This window comes from Megalobrama amblycephala, linkage group LG7 (assembly GCF_018812025.1).
Source record: "Megalobrama amblycephala isolate DHTTF-2021 linkage group LG7, ASM1881202v1, whole genome shotgun sequence".
In the NCBI taxonomy this organism is placed as follows: Eukaryota; Metazoa; Chordata; class Actinopteri; order Cypriniformes; family Xenocyprididae; genus Megalobrama; species Megalobrama amblycephala.
In genome coordinates, this window is record NC_063050.1 from 45,283,283 (window position 1) to 45,300,828 (window position 17,546).

At 36.2% G+C, this 17,546-nt stretch overlaps 1 protein-coding gene across 2 annotated transcripts in view; it reads left to right on the forward strand.

Annotated features, from left to right (window-relative positions):
* Positions 1-16,808, forward strand: part of fhip1aa (FHF complex subunit HOOK interacting protein 1Aa) — a 29,717-nt gene extending 12,909 nt beyond the window's left edge. For both annotated transcript variants that reach the window (XM_048197721.1, XM_048197720.1), the window contains exons 2-13: positions 177-304; positions 2,365-2,580; positions 3,858-4,550; positions 6,842-7,000; positions 7,373-7,459; positions 7,565-7,732; positions 8,693-8,772; positions 9,518-9,717; positions 10,453-11,406; positions 12,273-12,451; positions 14,767-14,881; positions 15,743-16,808. In XM_048197721.1, the coding sequence (XP_048053678.1) occupies positions 2,476-2,580; positions 3,858-4,550; positions 6,842-7,000; positions 7,373-7,459; positions 7,565-7,732; positions 8,693-8,772; positions 9,518-9,717; positions 10,453-11,406; positions 12,273-12,451; positions 14,767-14,881; positions 15,743-15,945 (2,943 nt within the window). In that variant the 5' untranslated portion in view covers positions 177-304; positions 2,365-2,475 and the 3' untranslated portion in view covers positions 15,946-16,808. The remainder of the gene's footprint in view (positions 1-176; positions 305-2,364; positions 2,581-3,857; positions 4,551-6,841; positions 7,001-7,372; positions 7,460-7,564; positions 7,733-8,692; positions 8,773-9,517; positions 9,718-10,452; positions 11,407-12,272; positions 12,452-14,766; positions 14,882-15,742) is intronic.
* The last annotated feature ends 738 nt before the right edge of the window (positions 16,809-17,546 follow it).

The following is a 17,546-nucleotide window of genomic DNA, read 5'->3' on the forward strand; positions in this document are numbered from 1 at the left end:
CACCTCCTCTTCTCTCGTGTCTTCCTCATTCTCGTTCCCGCTCTTCTGCAGTACCATTCTAAAGCTCTTTGTCACTGCTCTGATCTATCTAGTAATTTCCTGGCCCTGCTCGTCTCACTCACACTGCTCTCACTAGCACAGCTAAGCTGTTCTTCCCATTTTTTTCATCTTTTCAGAGCCCCCTTTGACCAGATCTCAATCTACATGTCTCAGAAGAGCTCCTGAACCCTCTGAAGATGTGGATGTTTTATGCCTTAAGAAATACTTGTCCCCAGCAGCAGCTTTCAGCAGCAGTTTGACTGAGGTAGGTGGAAATTCATAATCCATACTGACTCTCTCCCCTCTGGGTTTCTGTGCATTAGTGAGAGTTGACAACCCCAAGTGTAACCAAAAAACATATCTCTCTGCCTATTTCTGTCACATTTATGTTTCAGATTGAGCTTTCTGTGCTGATTCTGGTTCTAATTCAGGCATGGGTAATAGTTTCTGTCTACTGATTGGCTAGTTAGTGTTGTGTAAAGATTTACATGGCAAATTCGATTTAGTGTGCTGCTTGTAGAGGTGTACACATGCTGATGCTGAGATGGAGAACAATTCTTAAACTTTAATATAATGTGGAGAGAGACTGATAAGTTTGACCATTGGTAATAAGAAGAATAATGAGAATAAAATATCCATATTATGTTTTTGATATAGTGTTTTATTTAGCATTGCATCATTATTTTATTTATTTATTTATTGGAGGGAAAAAAAACATTAAATTGTCTCGTTATAAAAATGTTTTTTGGTCAATCTCAAATCTAAAGGCTTCAATCAAGATAAAATACATGACTGCTTGAAATCATTTTTGTAGACAGTTTGTACCTACCTATGACTTTATAAAAGTAAATTTTTTTTTAATTTCAAAGAATTATTAAATTCATGAGTTTGACTGACTGTATAGGAAAAACAGGCAAACGTGGCCAACCTACATGGGAATGTTTAACGAATGTTATGTTTCAACTGCATCCCAGCATTGAGAGAATGCCCAGAGCATGCAATAATACAACTGATTTTTTTTATGATTTTACTCTGCATTCCTGGAGGTGTGATCTTTCTTTAGATAGGAAGAACTGCAGATGACATGGATTGTGGAGAATGCTATTGTTTATGCCTTTGACACACACACACGTGCACACACACACACACACACACACACACACACACACACACACACACACACACACACACACACACACACACACACACACACACACACACACACACACACACACTTACATTTTGTTTGCTAACAAAGTGAGGACATTCTATAGGCGTAATGGTTTTTATACTGTACAAACTGTACATTCTTTCCCCCTACACTACCCCTACCCATCACACAAACATTCTGCACTTTTTAAATTTTTAATAAAACATTGTTTAGTATGTTTTTAAAGCTATTTTAAATATGAGAACTCATGAAATGTCCTCATATTTCATTTTTACGTCGTAATACCAGTGTAATACCCATGTCATTATACAGACTTGTGTCCTCATAAATCACACACACACACACACACACACACACACACACACACACACACACACACACACACACACACACTCTATTGAAAGTATAGTTAATACTCCCCACATGCATTTTTTTTACTAGAGACAAAGATTATCTTTGTGTCCATCTATAATCACTGGTACTTGCACATGCATTTGGTGTAGGCCAATAGCTGCTATCTAAATGCTTAAGGCTGTGGGTCTGCTTATTGATTTAATAGCTTGGCATATACAGTAGAGGGAAAGCTATGCGGTACTGCTGCATTTCCTTTTTTTTTTAGGAAGCATTGCATAAGCCGTAACATGTATGATATTGCATAACACACAGAGCTCACATCAACATGCTGTTAATTAGCATCTATAGGGATGGAAGCTAAGTTCATTCATTCACTTTCAAAAAGAAGTCCCTCTTATGTTTAGGCAGGCACATTATCCCAGCAAATCCCTCTTGGAAGGCTTTGATTTTCTAAAGATGACACAATGCTGTTGCTAAGACATCTACTGAAAGCGATGCATTCAAAACAGACCGCAACCAAATGGTTTTCCGATGTTACTGTTAGTGTTTGTTTGTTTGGTTGGTTTGATTTCTTCCCGTCGGAACTCCAAGTATTGATTTAATGAATTAAACTATTTAAGTATGTATGTAATTATTCATTCATTCATGCATTCATTCATTCATGCATTTATGCATTTATTTATGCATTTATTAAATAAATACATATTTAATATTATTTATTATTTTTCAGTTTCAGATTTATTTAAACTGTTCACTTAATACATTTTTAATCTGGCTTTTCTGTGTTTATTTATCTGCAGGTGATCAGTGTCTAATGCTACCGTGCAGCTGTCCACATTAGGTTGATATTGGCATCAACTCCACCCTTCAACCTGAACATGATGGTTTAGTCCTGCTGTGAGGGCACAACAATGACATCCATGGTTGCCGATGGGAACCGAGGTGGCCAGTCGCTGGTCCTGAAAGGAGTGGACCCTGAAACATGCATGATCGTATTCAAAAACCACTGGGCGCAGGTACGTAACATCTTTCCTCGTGCGCTCTTCATAAATATAAACGACACTCTTTTCAACTATGCAATGACATTTCTCTTCTGTTTTATGTACACATGATGCTATTGTTGGCAAAATAAAAAAACAAAACAAAATAGACAATGGCCATTGTGGTGACCTCCATATGAAAGTTACATATTAATATATTTTGCTAAGGATCTCTTAACTTTTGTATCGGAAAGATTGTTTTATACAAAATATAACTGGCAGAAAGAAAATAACTGTTACTAACCTGCTATACAACCTGCTTGCCAGTTTTGCTTTGTGTATAATTAGATGAATTGTGTATACACAATTTATTTGTTGAAGTGTGTTGTTCCACCTCTGGTGTACAAACAAAATATTATAGAAGTTTTATTTTATTTACTTTTATATGAGTTGCAGCTTCATGATAAAATAACAAAATTAAAAACAAATTATTTTCTTTTAAATGTTTTATGTTTTGTATATAATGAAATATTACATTTAAGATCATTAAAATAAGTAAATTAAACTGGATTGTTTTGTAAGCTTATAAAATCCTGAACTGATCTTAGAACAGGCTATCCTGTTGTGATGCTACACTGTGAATAATGCTCCTGACCTCTCCTGTTGATTCAGCAGAATGCTCCAGAACATAGGAGGCATTGTTTGGGTAGAAAAGACAAGTTCAGGCCATTAGAGAAACTCTAAAGACAGAAATTAGGGTGGTTTTCTGAAAGCAAACTAGTATGTTTGGTAACCGCATATTAAATCATTTGAATATTTTAGTTTTCAGCTGCATTAGTTAACACTTTCACTCTTTCACCTCTTCCTGCTTACTTTGCATTGATGAATGATGCACGTTGTTAAGAGCAGTATGTCATTTGCACTTGCTTGCACTTCCTCTTCCTGGAGCCTTCAGGTTGTTCCTTTGCTCTGTAAATAACTAAATCTCAGTCTGATACACCTGACTGGGAGTTTTGTCGCAATGGTAATAGATCAGCACAAGGACAGAGGGCTCATTGTTTCAGTTGATCTGGATTAGTGTTCACCTACTTCTGATTCAATTTGGATAAAATATTCTAGTATAAATAATAACTATTAACTATAATAATAACTCTTCATATATGTATATAAATATAATTTTTTAAGAACACTTTGGGTGACTTCATATTGTAAAGAGAGAACTTCTTGTAATTTGTTATAGCGTGTTAAAATTTCAAAACTTTGACTGTTCTCTCCAGCTTGAACGACCTCTGATCTCTTGACATTTTTCTCAGGTGGTGAAGATTCTAGAGAAGCATGACCCGCTGCGCAGTAATGCTGGTGGGCTGGGTGGAGGTCACGGTCTTGGTGGGGGTGGAGGAATCGGCAGCTTCCGTTTTGGCCCAATCCCTGGCGATGAGGCCAGCGCTGTGCAGAACTATGTAGAGCACATGCTCTTCCTCCTCATGGAGGAGGAGTGTGGTCAAAATGGAGCCATGGGGCCCATCCTGGAGTTTGTGGTGATGGAGAACGTGTTGGAGAGACTGTTTATCTGGAGCCTGAGGCGAGAATTCACAGATGATATGAAAATAGAGCAACTGAAAATGTACGAGATGCTGATCGGACAAGCCAGGCAGCCATTACTTCATCATAAACCTGTACTGAAGCCCTTGATGATGCTCCTGTCGTCCTGTTCTGGCTCCCCGTCGGGTCTGAGCTCTTCCACTGTGGAGACAGAACTTGTGCTGCTTTTGAACCAGCTGTGCTGTGTCCTAGCTAAAGACCCATCAGTCCTGGAGCTGTTTTTCCATACAAGTGAGGACCAAGGAGCTGCTAATTTCCTCATCTTCTCCCTACTCATCCCTTTCATACACAGGGAAGGATCAGTCGGACAGCAGGCCAGGGATGCGCTTCTGCTAATCATGGCTCTCTCTGCTGAGAACCATGTTGTGGCCAAACACATCGCAGAGAACACCTATTTCTGTCCGGTATGAGTCTGTTATTGTAGGTCTTCCTCTTTTTTTTAATTTATATTCTTTCTCTATTTGTCGTCTTTTCTCTTTAAGCTACTTGGATAATCGTGAGCACTTCTGGACAGAATCCAAGTTACTGCTGAGCTGGGCTTACTTTATTTAATGCTGTGCATTGCCCAAATTACCGTTTAATTAAATGGTCTTTAGGGACCTTGGTGCTTTCTGAAGTGTTGAGTGCATAAAAAGGAATTTCCATTTGGCTTGCATTTCCATTTCACTTGTTCAAAATACTGTATTGAATCTCAGTGTAATTAAAGCCTTCAATTGTAGGTGGATCCTTTCGCATGGAAGAGATAAAATTCCACATTCCATATTCCATTTTTTTTTTTCTTTTCAAATTAAAGCCTTGTTCAGACTATCAATCCGAATTCTATTGTTGTGGATATCCAATTGAAATTCAATCATATTTAGCAAGTGTGAATGACAAAAAAAATCTCATAAAATAGTTTTACAAATCTATTTTTCAAGCTACATTCATATGTGGTTTGAAATCCTCTGATTGGGTTTTGCATATCTTTTCAGCCTATGTGACTTTTTCACAGTACGTAAAATGTAAACATGTCAGACATTGTAGGTAACATGCTGAAAGTCATTGCAAAAATAAGATTGTTGTGAAGTGCAGGTCAAGCAGAATATTACAATATACTGCTAGTCAGCCAATTTACACATTCATGCAATTTTAAACCATTCGAGCACAAGAAGAAGCGAAAGAGAATGCTGTTATCTGTGCTCCCAGCCACACAGAGAGAAAGGCGCATTTCAAATTGACTCCTCTTTCGCGTCTCCTTTCGCTTAAATGGACACATACACACAGGATACCCGTCTTGGCTAGTATTCTCGTAAGCACAGTTGGTTATGTCTTAAGAGAATGTAAACGGTTGAGAAAGAAGTAGGATGTGTATCATTATATTAGATCCGTTCTTTTGGTCTTAAAGTGACAGAAGCCTATAAATACCTGCTGCTGTCTATGTCATTAATGTTAATCAAACAGCAAAACACAGCTTTAAAAAAGATTAATCTATATTTCTAATCTATGTTTGATTATTAAAGGCTAGGCTAGTAGTTTTTGCTGTGGTATTGAAGTGGGCTTGAAGTAGTAAATGAAAAGCAAAGTTATTACATTTATTACATTTATATTATATAATATTATTATATTACATTTATGTTCTTTTCTGTGATTGACCAGTTTGTTGTAATTGTTTCAGTTATTTACAGAATTAAATAAACAACTTTTATATTTAATCATACACTGCAAAGTGAGAACTTACAAAAGATTCAATTAATTACAATAATTTTTGACAATTATTTAATAAACAAATTATTTAGTGCACAAAAAATGTATGATAATTCCCTAAAACAGACAATTCATCGTCATAATCGTCAAAGCCCTAAAATAGACTATTAATCTGTTATTTCTTAGACAATTAATTGTCACCCAAATTTCATAATCGTGACAGCCCTAGTGTGGACAGTCAGTCATTTAAAGATGCACAATACACAAATAAATAATCAGACACAGATGCACAAATTATCAGATTTGGACTGACCGTGTGACCATATCTTAAGATACACAATATAGCAGTACCACTTTATTTATTTATTTATTTGTTTGTTTGTATTGGATATTTACTTGTGCATGCTCATTTGCCCTGTTTTTACAATTATATTACTTTTGCTATCATTATGTGCTCACATAAAGTTGATCTTTAAAAATGCTAAACATTTATTAACAATGTTAAATGTAATCTTTAGTAAATTTTTCTTTTGAATATCTGCCATCATGGGCCCTGTCAGGACATCCAGCAGCACAGTATGTGCTTATGTTAAGTCATTAGAGATAATTGCATAATCCGTTACACCATGGATGAGTACCCTTCTTACTAAGATGACATCACCCTCAACTTCAATAGAGTCTGGCAGCAGATATGCACTCTCAGCCCTTTTTGACCTCACATGCATCTGCCAGTAAATGAAGCCAGGAAGCATATAACTAAAGACTGTTGTGCTATTACATAATGATGCTCTTTCTACAAATGTTTACATGTTGTATTTTGAATTATTTGGCTATTAAATTTACTCATTATTCATACATTATGAACCTGGCATCCACTAAAGCAGCAGTGCTCATCAATAATCCATCCATCCATTTATGTTTTCTTATTGATTTCAGTGCCAGCAAAAGAAAGGAATGTCAGGTTGTTCCCAGGTGATTTTTATGTTAACACATGTAATTTGTTTTGATACAGGTTTTGGCTACAGGTCTGAGTGGGCTGTACTCGTCTTTGCCTACCAAGTTAGATGTACCAAGTGAGGAGTGGCACTGTCTGCACCGTGAAGACTGGCAGCAGCTGCCTGCTCTTGTGCAGTTTCTTAACTCCCTGGAGTTCTGCAACGCTGTCATACAGGTTTGTGTTAGTGCTACTTAATTTCTAGTTTAGTCTTTCTGGAAGATTCTAGTGATCCTGAAGACCTTATTCAGCTAGTGTGTTTAATTTGGCTAGAGCTCAACTTTGCTTGAAGATGGCCCTACAGAAACAGTCCTGGACACCCCTGGTCTGTAGCAAAAATGTACAATCAATTTACAATCAGACACAAGACTTAAGGAAGAATGTTTGCAAAATGTGCAGAGGAAGTTTGTGTCAGGAGACAAAGGTTGAGCTTTTAAATAAACATTATAGGTCCCTTATCTTTATGTGCCAAGTAGATTACAGGAAGTAAAAACACATTTATATAGAGTAAATGTATCTCATTTTAGCGTTGCTTTGCTTTGTGTGCAGGTGGCCCATCCTTCCATCAGAGACCAGCTGGTTGGCTACATCCATAATGGTTTTCTGGTACCTGTTCTAGCACCAGCATTACACAAGGTTAGTGAGCCATGAGACATTTTTTTTTTTTTTTTTTTTGTTTTTTTCTAGATCTGACAGCTAATATAAATAAGATTTGATTTCAAACAACCTAATCTTATGTAGCTGACGCTTGAAGAGGTGATGACCACAACAGCATACCTGGACCTGTTCATACGCAGTGTTTCTGAACCTGCATTACTGCACACCTTCCTAAGCTTCATTCTGCTCCATCGCCATGACAGTGTACATATTTTGGATACACTAGTCAGCCGTATCAATACTCCCTTTCAGGTAACCAGTTTTATCCTGAATTTCATCCATTTACGTTAAACAATCTCAAAAAAGGGCAACTGAACTACTGTTAGTAACATAGGCTACAAAAGTATTAAAGGGTTAGTTCAACCAAATATAAATATAATATAAATTCTGTCAATTATGCACCCTCATGTTATTCCTTACCCAAAAGACTTTTGTTCATCTTTGAAACTGAAATTAAGATATTTTTAACAAAACTTCTGAGATTTCTGTCCCACCATTAAAAGTTCATTCCACCAAAACATTCAAGTTTCAAAGAGTTCATGAGACATAATAAAAGTGATCCATATGAATCAAGCTGTTCATTCCAAGTCTTCTGAAGAGACACAATCAATTTATATAATAAACAGATTTAAGTTATGCTTTTATTCACACATAAGAATTGATCTATGCACATACATAGAGCACATCAAACTGGTAAATGGCAGGTACCATATTTGCATAACTTGCAAAAACAAATCTCATTGTTTATTGCAGAAGCTCAAGCGTGCTTGTATGACACATTAGTCCTCACACTCATTGTTTATTTCATTTGTTCAATATCTTAATTTTTGTTTTGAAGATGAACAAAAGTCTTATGAGTTTGGAATGACATGAGTGTGACTAATGATTTTTGTGTGAACTATCCTTTTAAGTGGTTGGTACAGTAGATTGGGTAGAGGAATGAAGGTAAATGTTTTCCAATTGCAGACTCTTTCTAATACATGGGACTAATATTTGAAGTCAAATATTAGTTTTCATAGCATGTGTATTCAAACAGAACACCCTATGGCACTGAGCCTCAAGCATCCTCTTAGTCACGATAAAGTCAACTTAACTAAGATTAATATGAAACAATGTTTTACATCAATTAGATTATTGCTTTTAAATATGCAGTGCCTTCATTAAGCTGTTTTTGTAGTACTGTGTTTTTTATAGGCTGTGCTTTTGTTCCAGCTTGGCACTGTATCTCTGGCTCTGTTTCGCACTCTCATTGGCTTATATTGTGAGGATGTCATGCTCCAGTTGATTTTTAAGTGAGTATACTTCTGCAGACCCTTCATGTTTATTTACTCATTTGGTGTATTTCTGACAAGATTTTCATCATGTATTTTAAATATTCTCAAAGGCTATGTTCAGATTGCAGGCAAATATGGTCTTATGGTAAGTGGTCAGAATCTAAATCATTTCTTTTCTGATTTGGGTCACTTCCATATGTGGTCCTAAATCAGATACAGGTCAGATGATTTGCCATGTGACCTTAGTCTGAACAGTCATATCAGAATTCATGCAACTTTTACATCACTTTAGATCCACAGGTTATAAATATTATAGTGATGGAAAAACCTGAAGGAAAACTGTTTGAGAAAATCTCCTCATCCTCGTCTATGTCCTCCTCATGTCTTCCACTGCACCTCACCTTATAAATGAATGCGTAAACATTGACTTTAGTGACCTCCATGTTTACTTCTGTATGATTGTGTGCCATCTTTGTTATTGTTCTTTTGCACATGTGGGTCAGTTTAGGACCGTGATCAGTTCACACTCAAATCTGATATTGCCACATTTAAAAAAAAAATAATAATGTGAACAGCCACACAAAGATACAGATCTGAGCAAGAAAACAGAATTGAACACAAAGGCTTGCAGTGTGAACGTAGCCATAGTCTCGGTGTTGATCATGTGACATGTTCATGTGACATGTTATACACATTTTGGGTGTAGCTTCCTAAAGTGCATTTCTTGTGGCACAATAAGTGGTCTCTCTCCTTCCCACCACAGGTACCTGATCCCCTGTAACCATATGATGTTGAGTCAGCGTAGAGTCCTGAGAGAAAGAGACTGTTACTCTGTATCGGCTGCCAAGTTTCTAGCCCTTACACCCTCCTGCTGCTCTCCAGAGATCATCCCCCCTCCACTTAGACAACTGGACTCCATCCTGTGGTCAAAAGTCACTGATAGCTCCCATTCAGGAACAATAGGTATAATGTAGTTTCATTACTTCCTGTGGAACAGTTTGCCATTTCATATCATTTGAGTTTGGAGTGTGCATAATGTGTAATTTTAATAACAAAACATTTAAAATTTTGTAAGGACCTAGATCATGGGTGTCCAATCTTGCCCCTGGAAGGCCAATGTCCTGCGATTTAGCTTCAACCCCAATTAAACACCTGAACCTGCTAATTTAAGGTCTTCAGGATGACAGAAACTTCAGGGCAGGAGCAAGTTGGAGCTGAACTGTCCATAGCATTGGCCCTCCAGGAGCAAGAAGTGGAGAATCCTGTCCTAGATTAATGCATAGCCTTTGAATTACTTAAAAAAAACGACGAAAATCACTTCTAAGTTTCAGTGTCAAAAGTGAGACATGATTTCATGCATCCATTTGTATTGGTCTCCACAAAATTATGCGTTGAAGATTTGTTGACTTGATCAAAATTGCTCTGTGGGCTGTTTGTAGCCTGAAATGCCATTCATGTCTCAGTGACTTCCGTCTTATGAATTAAATCTGCAACATACTTCACTGCATCAACTTAATTTCTTCATTCCAGACTATGTAATCCGCTTATGTCTGTGCCTGTTATTAAAGGGTTTACTAGCTAATAGAAATTCCAGAGCACTACTTTAGTAAGGATCAGTTTTTGTGAAAAGGAGGTCATGAAACAAAATGAGATGTGTATCAACAACAGTTTTAATATTGCTTGTATATCTTTCTCTAGAATCAAAGGAGGTCCTATCAGAGGACGACGACTGTGGCAACTCATGTGTCATTGGCTCAGAGATCTACCTGGATGTCAGTTACCTGCACTATTTGTACGATGCACAAAACAGCATCAGTCACTGTATGCGATCATGCCGTGTGTGGTCCGCCCCATACGACGGTGAGAACCCTCCTCCAGAAGAATACCAGCGTAGTACCTTGGAAGAAGCAGGTAGGACTCGGCCACCAATTAACAGCAGGAAAACCCCAAATCAGAAGCATCGCTCCGGTCCGCCCCTCAAAGATCTCACTGCTACTCCCGGATTGCTGGAGCTGGAGTGGGATGATAGTTACGATGCTTGTCCAACACAATTGCATCCAGAGGAAGATCAGGAGACTCGTCCCATCGTGGAAGAACCCCCAAAACACATTCAAGAACTAAGGAGAACTGCTATTATGATTGTGAAGGGCTCTTACATTGAAGAATCGGAGTTCCAGAATGATGTTATGGTCTATGACCTGGTAGCTCAGAAGGATGCCCATGACTCTGGTAACAACTATAATGTCTCATCCAAACCTTCTGAACCAGCAGAGCAGGAGGTGTTAGATGGACCTGTAACTGATCAAAAGACTACAAATTCAGAATCTTCAATGAGCAATGGCTTGAGCTCCCCACTAGATGAAATGGTCAGTCAAAAGAAAGGGTCACAATCAGACCAGAAGCCAGAGGGCCCAGAAGGGGAGGACCTCATGGCCCAGTATGAGGAACTGATTAGAACTCTGGGAGCACAGCCTAATAGTCCAGCAAAAGCAGACAGTGAACTCAAGAGTCCTACAGACCACATGGATGATGAGGAGGATGAGATAGACTTTAACTCTATCCCACCAGAGACACCAGAGGCAGAAAAGTTGCTGTCACCGTTTGGGACCAAACCTTGCAGTGGGAGCAAGGGTCATGCTGCGCCTTTTACAGGTCAGAAAACATATTTTGCTAACTTGGAATTCTTTTACATTGTTTTTCTTGCACTTTATTTCATCACAGTGGCTGTTTGATATTTCCCCCTTTACCCTTAGGTAGTGCACTATTTGAGGTGATGGCCATTTGTAGTGGTGTCCAAAACTATAGTGGACATTATCGAGTGCACTCATTTAATTCCATAATGCACTTCAATAACATGTATACAACTAATGTACACTATACAGCAAGCCTCTCAAGAATATCTATGCACTGCGAGCATGCGGCAAATGAATTCCCACTTTGCACCAGAAGAATTTTTTCAAATTTGCTCACTTTTTTTCATTCACTCATTCAGTGGACTAATCTAGGAAATAGTTAATGAGTGCTTATGGGGTGATTTTGGATACAGCCAGGGCCAATTTTTTGTTCTACACACAAATCAGACACACCTGAAGCAGGGAATACATGGAATACTAGCATACTGAACAGTACATTAATGTATATTGCCTGCTCATTTAAAGAAATTGTGTGTAAAACAGTATGCAGTATGCTATATTTTCAGCAGTACTATGCTTCTGATGTCACATGACCTAACTGTTTAACTCAACAAGTGGTATCTAGATGCCATTTACGCAATCATTTTACATGCATGGCAGTCATGAGTCAAGAAAGATCGCAACTGATGCTGCTGATTTTATTATTTTTACTAGAAATGGAAGGTCAAAGTTGAGTGCATTGCATTGTGGGACCCAATATCTCATAAAGTGTTAGCTTTAGTTTAATGTTTTGTATGATGTTTAGGTTTGTGTTGTTCTGGCTCATTTATTTATTTGAGTTTCATTCCTGTGTTTTTTGAGTTCCACTCTTCTTGTCTCTATTAGGGCCGTTTGTGAGTGTACTGCTGTCTCGTCTAGAAAACATGCCGAGTAACTCTCTCCATGTGAACCTGCTTCTGACCGGCATCCTGGCTCAGTTAGCTGCTTACCCTCAGCCCCTGCTGCGCTCCTTCCTTCTCAACACAAACATGGTGTTCCAGCCCAGCGTCCGCTCGCTATACCAGGTACTGAAGTACATCCAGTGTCTGATCTACTTGTATATCTGTTCTTATATGTTTTGACATGGACAGTATGGCAATATTTCTGCCCCTTTTTATTATTTATTTATTTTAAAGATGGAATATTTTCAATTTGGATTTGTCCCACTTCCAATCAAATGTGGATTTTTAGCAGCTAGAGGGAGTCTTGAACTTTAACATGCCAGATGTTTTGAGTGTTTTATGCATGCAGGTCAGTTTAGAAATGTCACCTGTTCATACCATTGTCTAATGTGGGGCACATTTAAGAGCTCATGTGAACATTGCCTTGGATTTAAGGGATAAAAATTTAGATTTGGGCCACATTCAGCTGTGGTGTGAATGTAACCTTTGTCTCTATAACTCTAATATTATACAAATGCAAAAACCAGCTAAAACAACATCATTGGCACATCTCAGAAAGAAAGTGCCAAGTTTTTGCACTCAATACTTAGGGTATTTTTAAGATTTCCCCTTTGTCAGTATAGGAGTGTCTCTCCAAAATGGGCATGGGGTCCTCAAAATCTTAGTGAAATGGCTCTTAGCATGATCATCTTGCTGTCTGATACATAATTTTAGAGGTGTGAATCTTCATTTGCATCACGATTCAATTCGATTATAATTCGGAGGGTAAGGATTAGATTATAAAATTATTCTCGATGCATCTTTTCCTCCAGTTCTTTTATTAATAATTAGCGTGAATAACACATTGAGATCTTTTTTCGTGGCTTATTGAGATTTACTGTTTTTAACACCGACTGTATACTGCACTTTTTTTCTTATTTATGCATGTTCTTTTTTCTAAAAATCAAAACGTGACCAAATATCTGCTTTCAAGTAGTTAAGTACATTATCTGCGAACATCAGATGCAAGTGATTTGCTTCCAAAGGACATGCACAACTTTTTTTACTAATATATAATAAGAGTACTTTAATTACAATGAAACAGTACATTAATATGTATGATAGGCCGATTTAATTACATTTTTTAAAAATATGCATTGATGCATCGCAATTCGAAAAAACGATTATTTTCCATAGTTCTACATAATTCATTAGAGTGTTATTGGTAAACGAGTAAATAAACTGAATTATACTTACTATCATTAAAAGCAGGTACATTTAAATACATGGGGCAAACAGATGCTTTCTCAACCCATTTCAAAAGCTTCTGTCTTGCTATTCTACGTCACATTGCATTGATCAGCATGTCTTTGAGAGGCATGTGTTAGATCTGTCGCTTCATTTGTGTAACAGCAGACACAAAGATGTGCTTTTACACAAAGCCTTTACACCAACACAAATGTTTGGCACAAATTTGGAACAGTTTTCACATTTCTGTCTGTTCAGTTGAGTTTGTTTTTTTGTTTTTTTTCTAAGAACTGAATGAAAATGCAAATTAAGTCTCTGACAGTAGGTACCACCTTATAGAAATGCAGAAATATAGTGGTAGACAAGGGCATTAATGCACAGTTTTCCATTTCTGACACCCATTTGTCATAAAGAATGAAAGTTAAACTGTATTTACATGTTTTCAAACAGCCGATTCGCTTTGGTATTTATCAAACAACACCAACTACAAGAGTACTGAGACAAGAGAATTCTTCTGCTATTCACTGACGCTTAGCAAAATAGTCTGTTCGTGAGCACCACCAAGTTGTAGTTTTATGAGTAACAGCGTCATGTGACCAAAAGCAAATCTTATTGGTTGGCCAGGTTTTTCGCAGTGTAAAGGAGGAGATTACATCTCTCTGTAAAAAAACAAAACCATGTCACATTTGAATGTTCTTTTCTGTCTAAACAGACACATTAAAAGCCGTTTATACAAATTAAAATGCTTTTGCACTAAACAAGACATTAGCCTAGGTGTAAAACAGACCATTACAACTGGTTTTTAGTTTTAGGTGATCCAGTCACTTTTGAATGGATTTCAAGGGGAAGGGTCTCTGGGTTCTTTTCTCCTAAACATTACTAAACAAGTGTAATATTTCAAGCAGAAATCTATTATTTCCATGAAGTACATGAATTCTTCAGATGTGCTTCATATGATCACAGTCACTGCATGTTGGTAATGGACATAATGAGGATATTCCATGAAGTTTTTTTGAGTGATTCAATCACAATTTTTTGGACCATGTTTACAACTGTATATAGCACTGTCAACTTGTGATGGATCACCTGAAACAGATTTTAATATCCGGTGTAAACGTGGTCATTAATACATTGTATTAAGAGGAGAGTGTGGAATCTGTTTATTCATTCATTTCCCTCTCCCTTCTTGCCTTTTCATTTTAATTTTGTAGGTACTGGCCTCAGTGAAGAACCAGATAGAGCAGTGGTCAGCGAATAATAAAGACTTCCCTGAGCTCCTCACAGCTGCTCAGCACTGCTTATTGGCCAGAGAGAGTTTACTAAGAGGTCAGAGTATGTTCATATCCTTTCAGTCATGTTGTTTTATATTTAAGACATGAAGTAGCAAAGCTTAATAAACACAAAACGGTTTTATGAATGATCGTTATCTACAGTAAATGTTTATAAACATGACCTACAGTGGTTGTCTGCTTCTGTGTCAGCAGACTATTTTCTGAAGAAGACAGTTGCACACAACAGGTGTACTGTAGCTTGTCCACAGGGTCTGTAATCATGAAAATAATCAAGAGAAAAAAAACACTAAAATGAACTGTTATTGGGGTTATTAACTGTATCTGAGGAAAGTTGACGACTGGTTAGCTAAGGTTTTGAATTGAAAGTCCAATTGTTCTGTGTTTCATAATTTTATTTATTTATTTATTTATTGTTTTACTATTGTTTTACTTGCATATTGCTGAAAAGCCAGTAATATTTTTAAAAACAGATTCAGTCATGGCAACCTACCCCATATGGTGTGACACCATAATGTAATGTAATGTATAATATAATATAATATAATATAATATAATATAATATAATATAATATAATATATATAGACCTGTGAAAGAACCTGTGTTCTGATTTACACACTTGTTTTATTTTGAATCTAAGTTATTTAAAAAAATTTTTTAATTATTATTATTTATTTATTTTTTTAATATTAAAGTAATTTTTCTCAGTTCCAGGGGTGTATAGCTGCATTTTTTTTTTTTTTTTTTTTTTTGTATGGCAATATAAACTGCTTCATCTTCTTCATTTGACTTGTTCACTTACTCATCTTTTTATAGGTTTGAATGATAGGCATTATTGTGAATGTTTATGTATTGTACAATGATTTCTTTTTTTTTTTTTTTTTCATTTCAATCTAGACTCTCTGAGTCCACAGACTGGAGATTGGCTCCATGGTTCTGAAGCAGACAGAATTAAGAAGAACCAAATCCAACCTAAAACTGTGGTTCCTCTAAACAAAACTGAGGTATATGCCACAGTTCTTTTCACAGAGTTCCTAAAAGAACTGGCAGCCATTGCACAAGAACACTCCATCCTTTCTCATCTTCCCACAGAGCAGTAGCCTTTGATTCTGTTTGTTTGTTGTTATTGTTTCCAGGAAACTTTTGACATTTTGAATGAATTTTAGTTGAAAGCACTATAACCTCTAAATTAATGTGGGAATGTCTTTTTTTTTTTTTTTTTTTTTGATGGGGGATTCCTTCAGCGTGTTTTTGTCTGTTGTGTGAACAGTCTTTGCACTTGAATCATTTATTTATGCATCACCAAACCTCATTTCCCAGTACCCACAGTTGCACACAAATCATCACTCATAAGCGTCACCTGCCATAAGGCAGTGAATTGATGTGCCTTCACTTCATAAAAGTCACTTACAGACACAAAATGCTGGACAATGCCTAACTGAAACTTCAGGCCAAAACCAAAGAGTGACGGCCATACAGCCATTGATCATAAAAAGGTGACTGGGCTTTAGACATTAATGACAACACTTGACGACTGAATGCTCTGCAGACTGTTCAGTGATGCTGATGTCTTTTGCTGGATTGTTCTCCTGATGGCCTTATACTAATAGTGCCTATTTCTTTAGTCCTTAATTTTCAACATTGTCTGTACAGTTTTTTAGACAGTAAACATACTTTGTAAACCTGGTCACTGGCTGTTTTATACAACTGACCAAATGACCTGTAGAATTGCATGATTTTGAGAAATAATTCTTATACAGTTGTTCAGGTTCTTTGTAGAGCATCACTGATATTAACTTAGTAACTTTCACATTGTACTAAGTTGATAACGAACATTTTTGAAACTAGCAACATGCCTACTTGTTAATCAGGATGTCTTTAATATATAATATATATATATTTTTTAAATATAAATGAATATATATACAGTCAAACCAAAATTTATTCAGACACCTTGAACATTTCATTCATTAATACAGTTTTTTTTTTCGCTATAGTTTAAAAAAAAATAGTAATAAAATGTCAAGATCTCAGTTAAACTGTCAGAAAAAATAATCTTAATTATGTCTTAAGCACTCAAGCAAAACATGGTCAGGTCAAAGTGTCTGAATTTTTGGTTCTAAATTTTGATCAGTTTTACTGGTAGTACACTGCAAGAAGAATTTTTGGGTATAATATGTCACAGTTTACTTTATTTTGCTATCATCAGTTCCATAAATGAACTATAGTGTCCTGCACCCACTAGTAAAAAATATATCAAAAAGGTTGGAATATTTTTTGGTTTGACTGTGTGTATGTATATGTGTATATATATATATATATATATATATATATATATATATATATATATATATATATATATATATATATATATATATATATATATATATATATATATATATATATATATATATATATATATATATATATATATATATACTTTTATTCAGCAAGAATGCATTCAGCAAGTGACAGGATTTTTTTTTTACTTTAAATTCATCAAATAATCCTGAAAAATACATCACCGTTTCCATGAAAATATTTAGCAGAGCAACTGTTTTCAACATTGATAATAATAGTAATAATAATAAATGTTACTTGAGCACAAAATCAGCATATCAGAATGATTTCTGAAGGATCATGTGACACTGAAGACTGAAGTAATGATGCTAAAAATTCAGCTTTGCCATCACAGAAATTT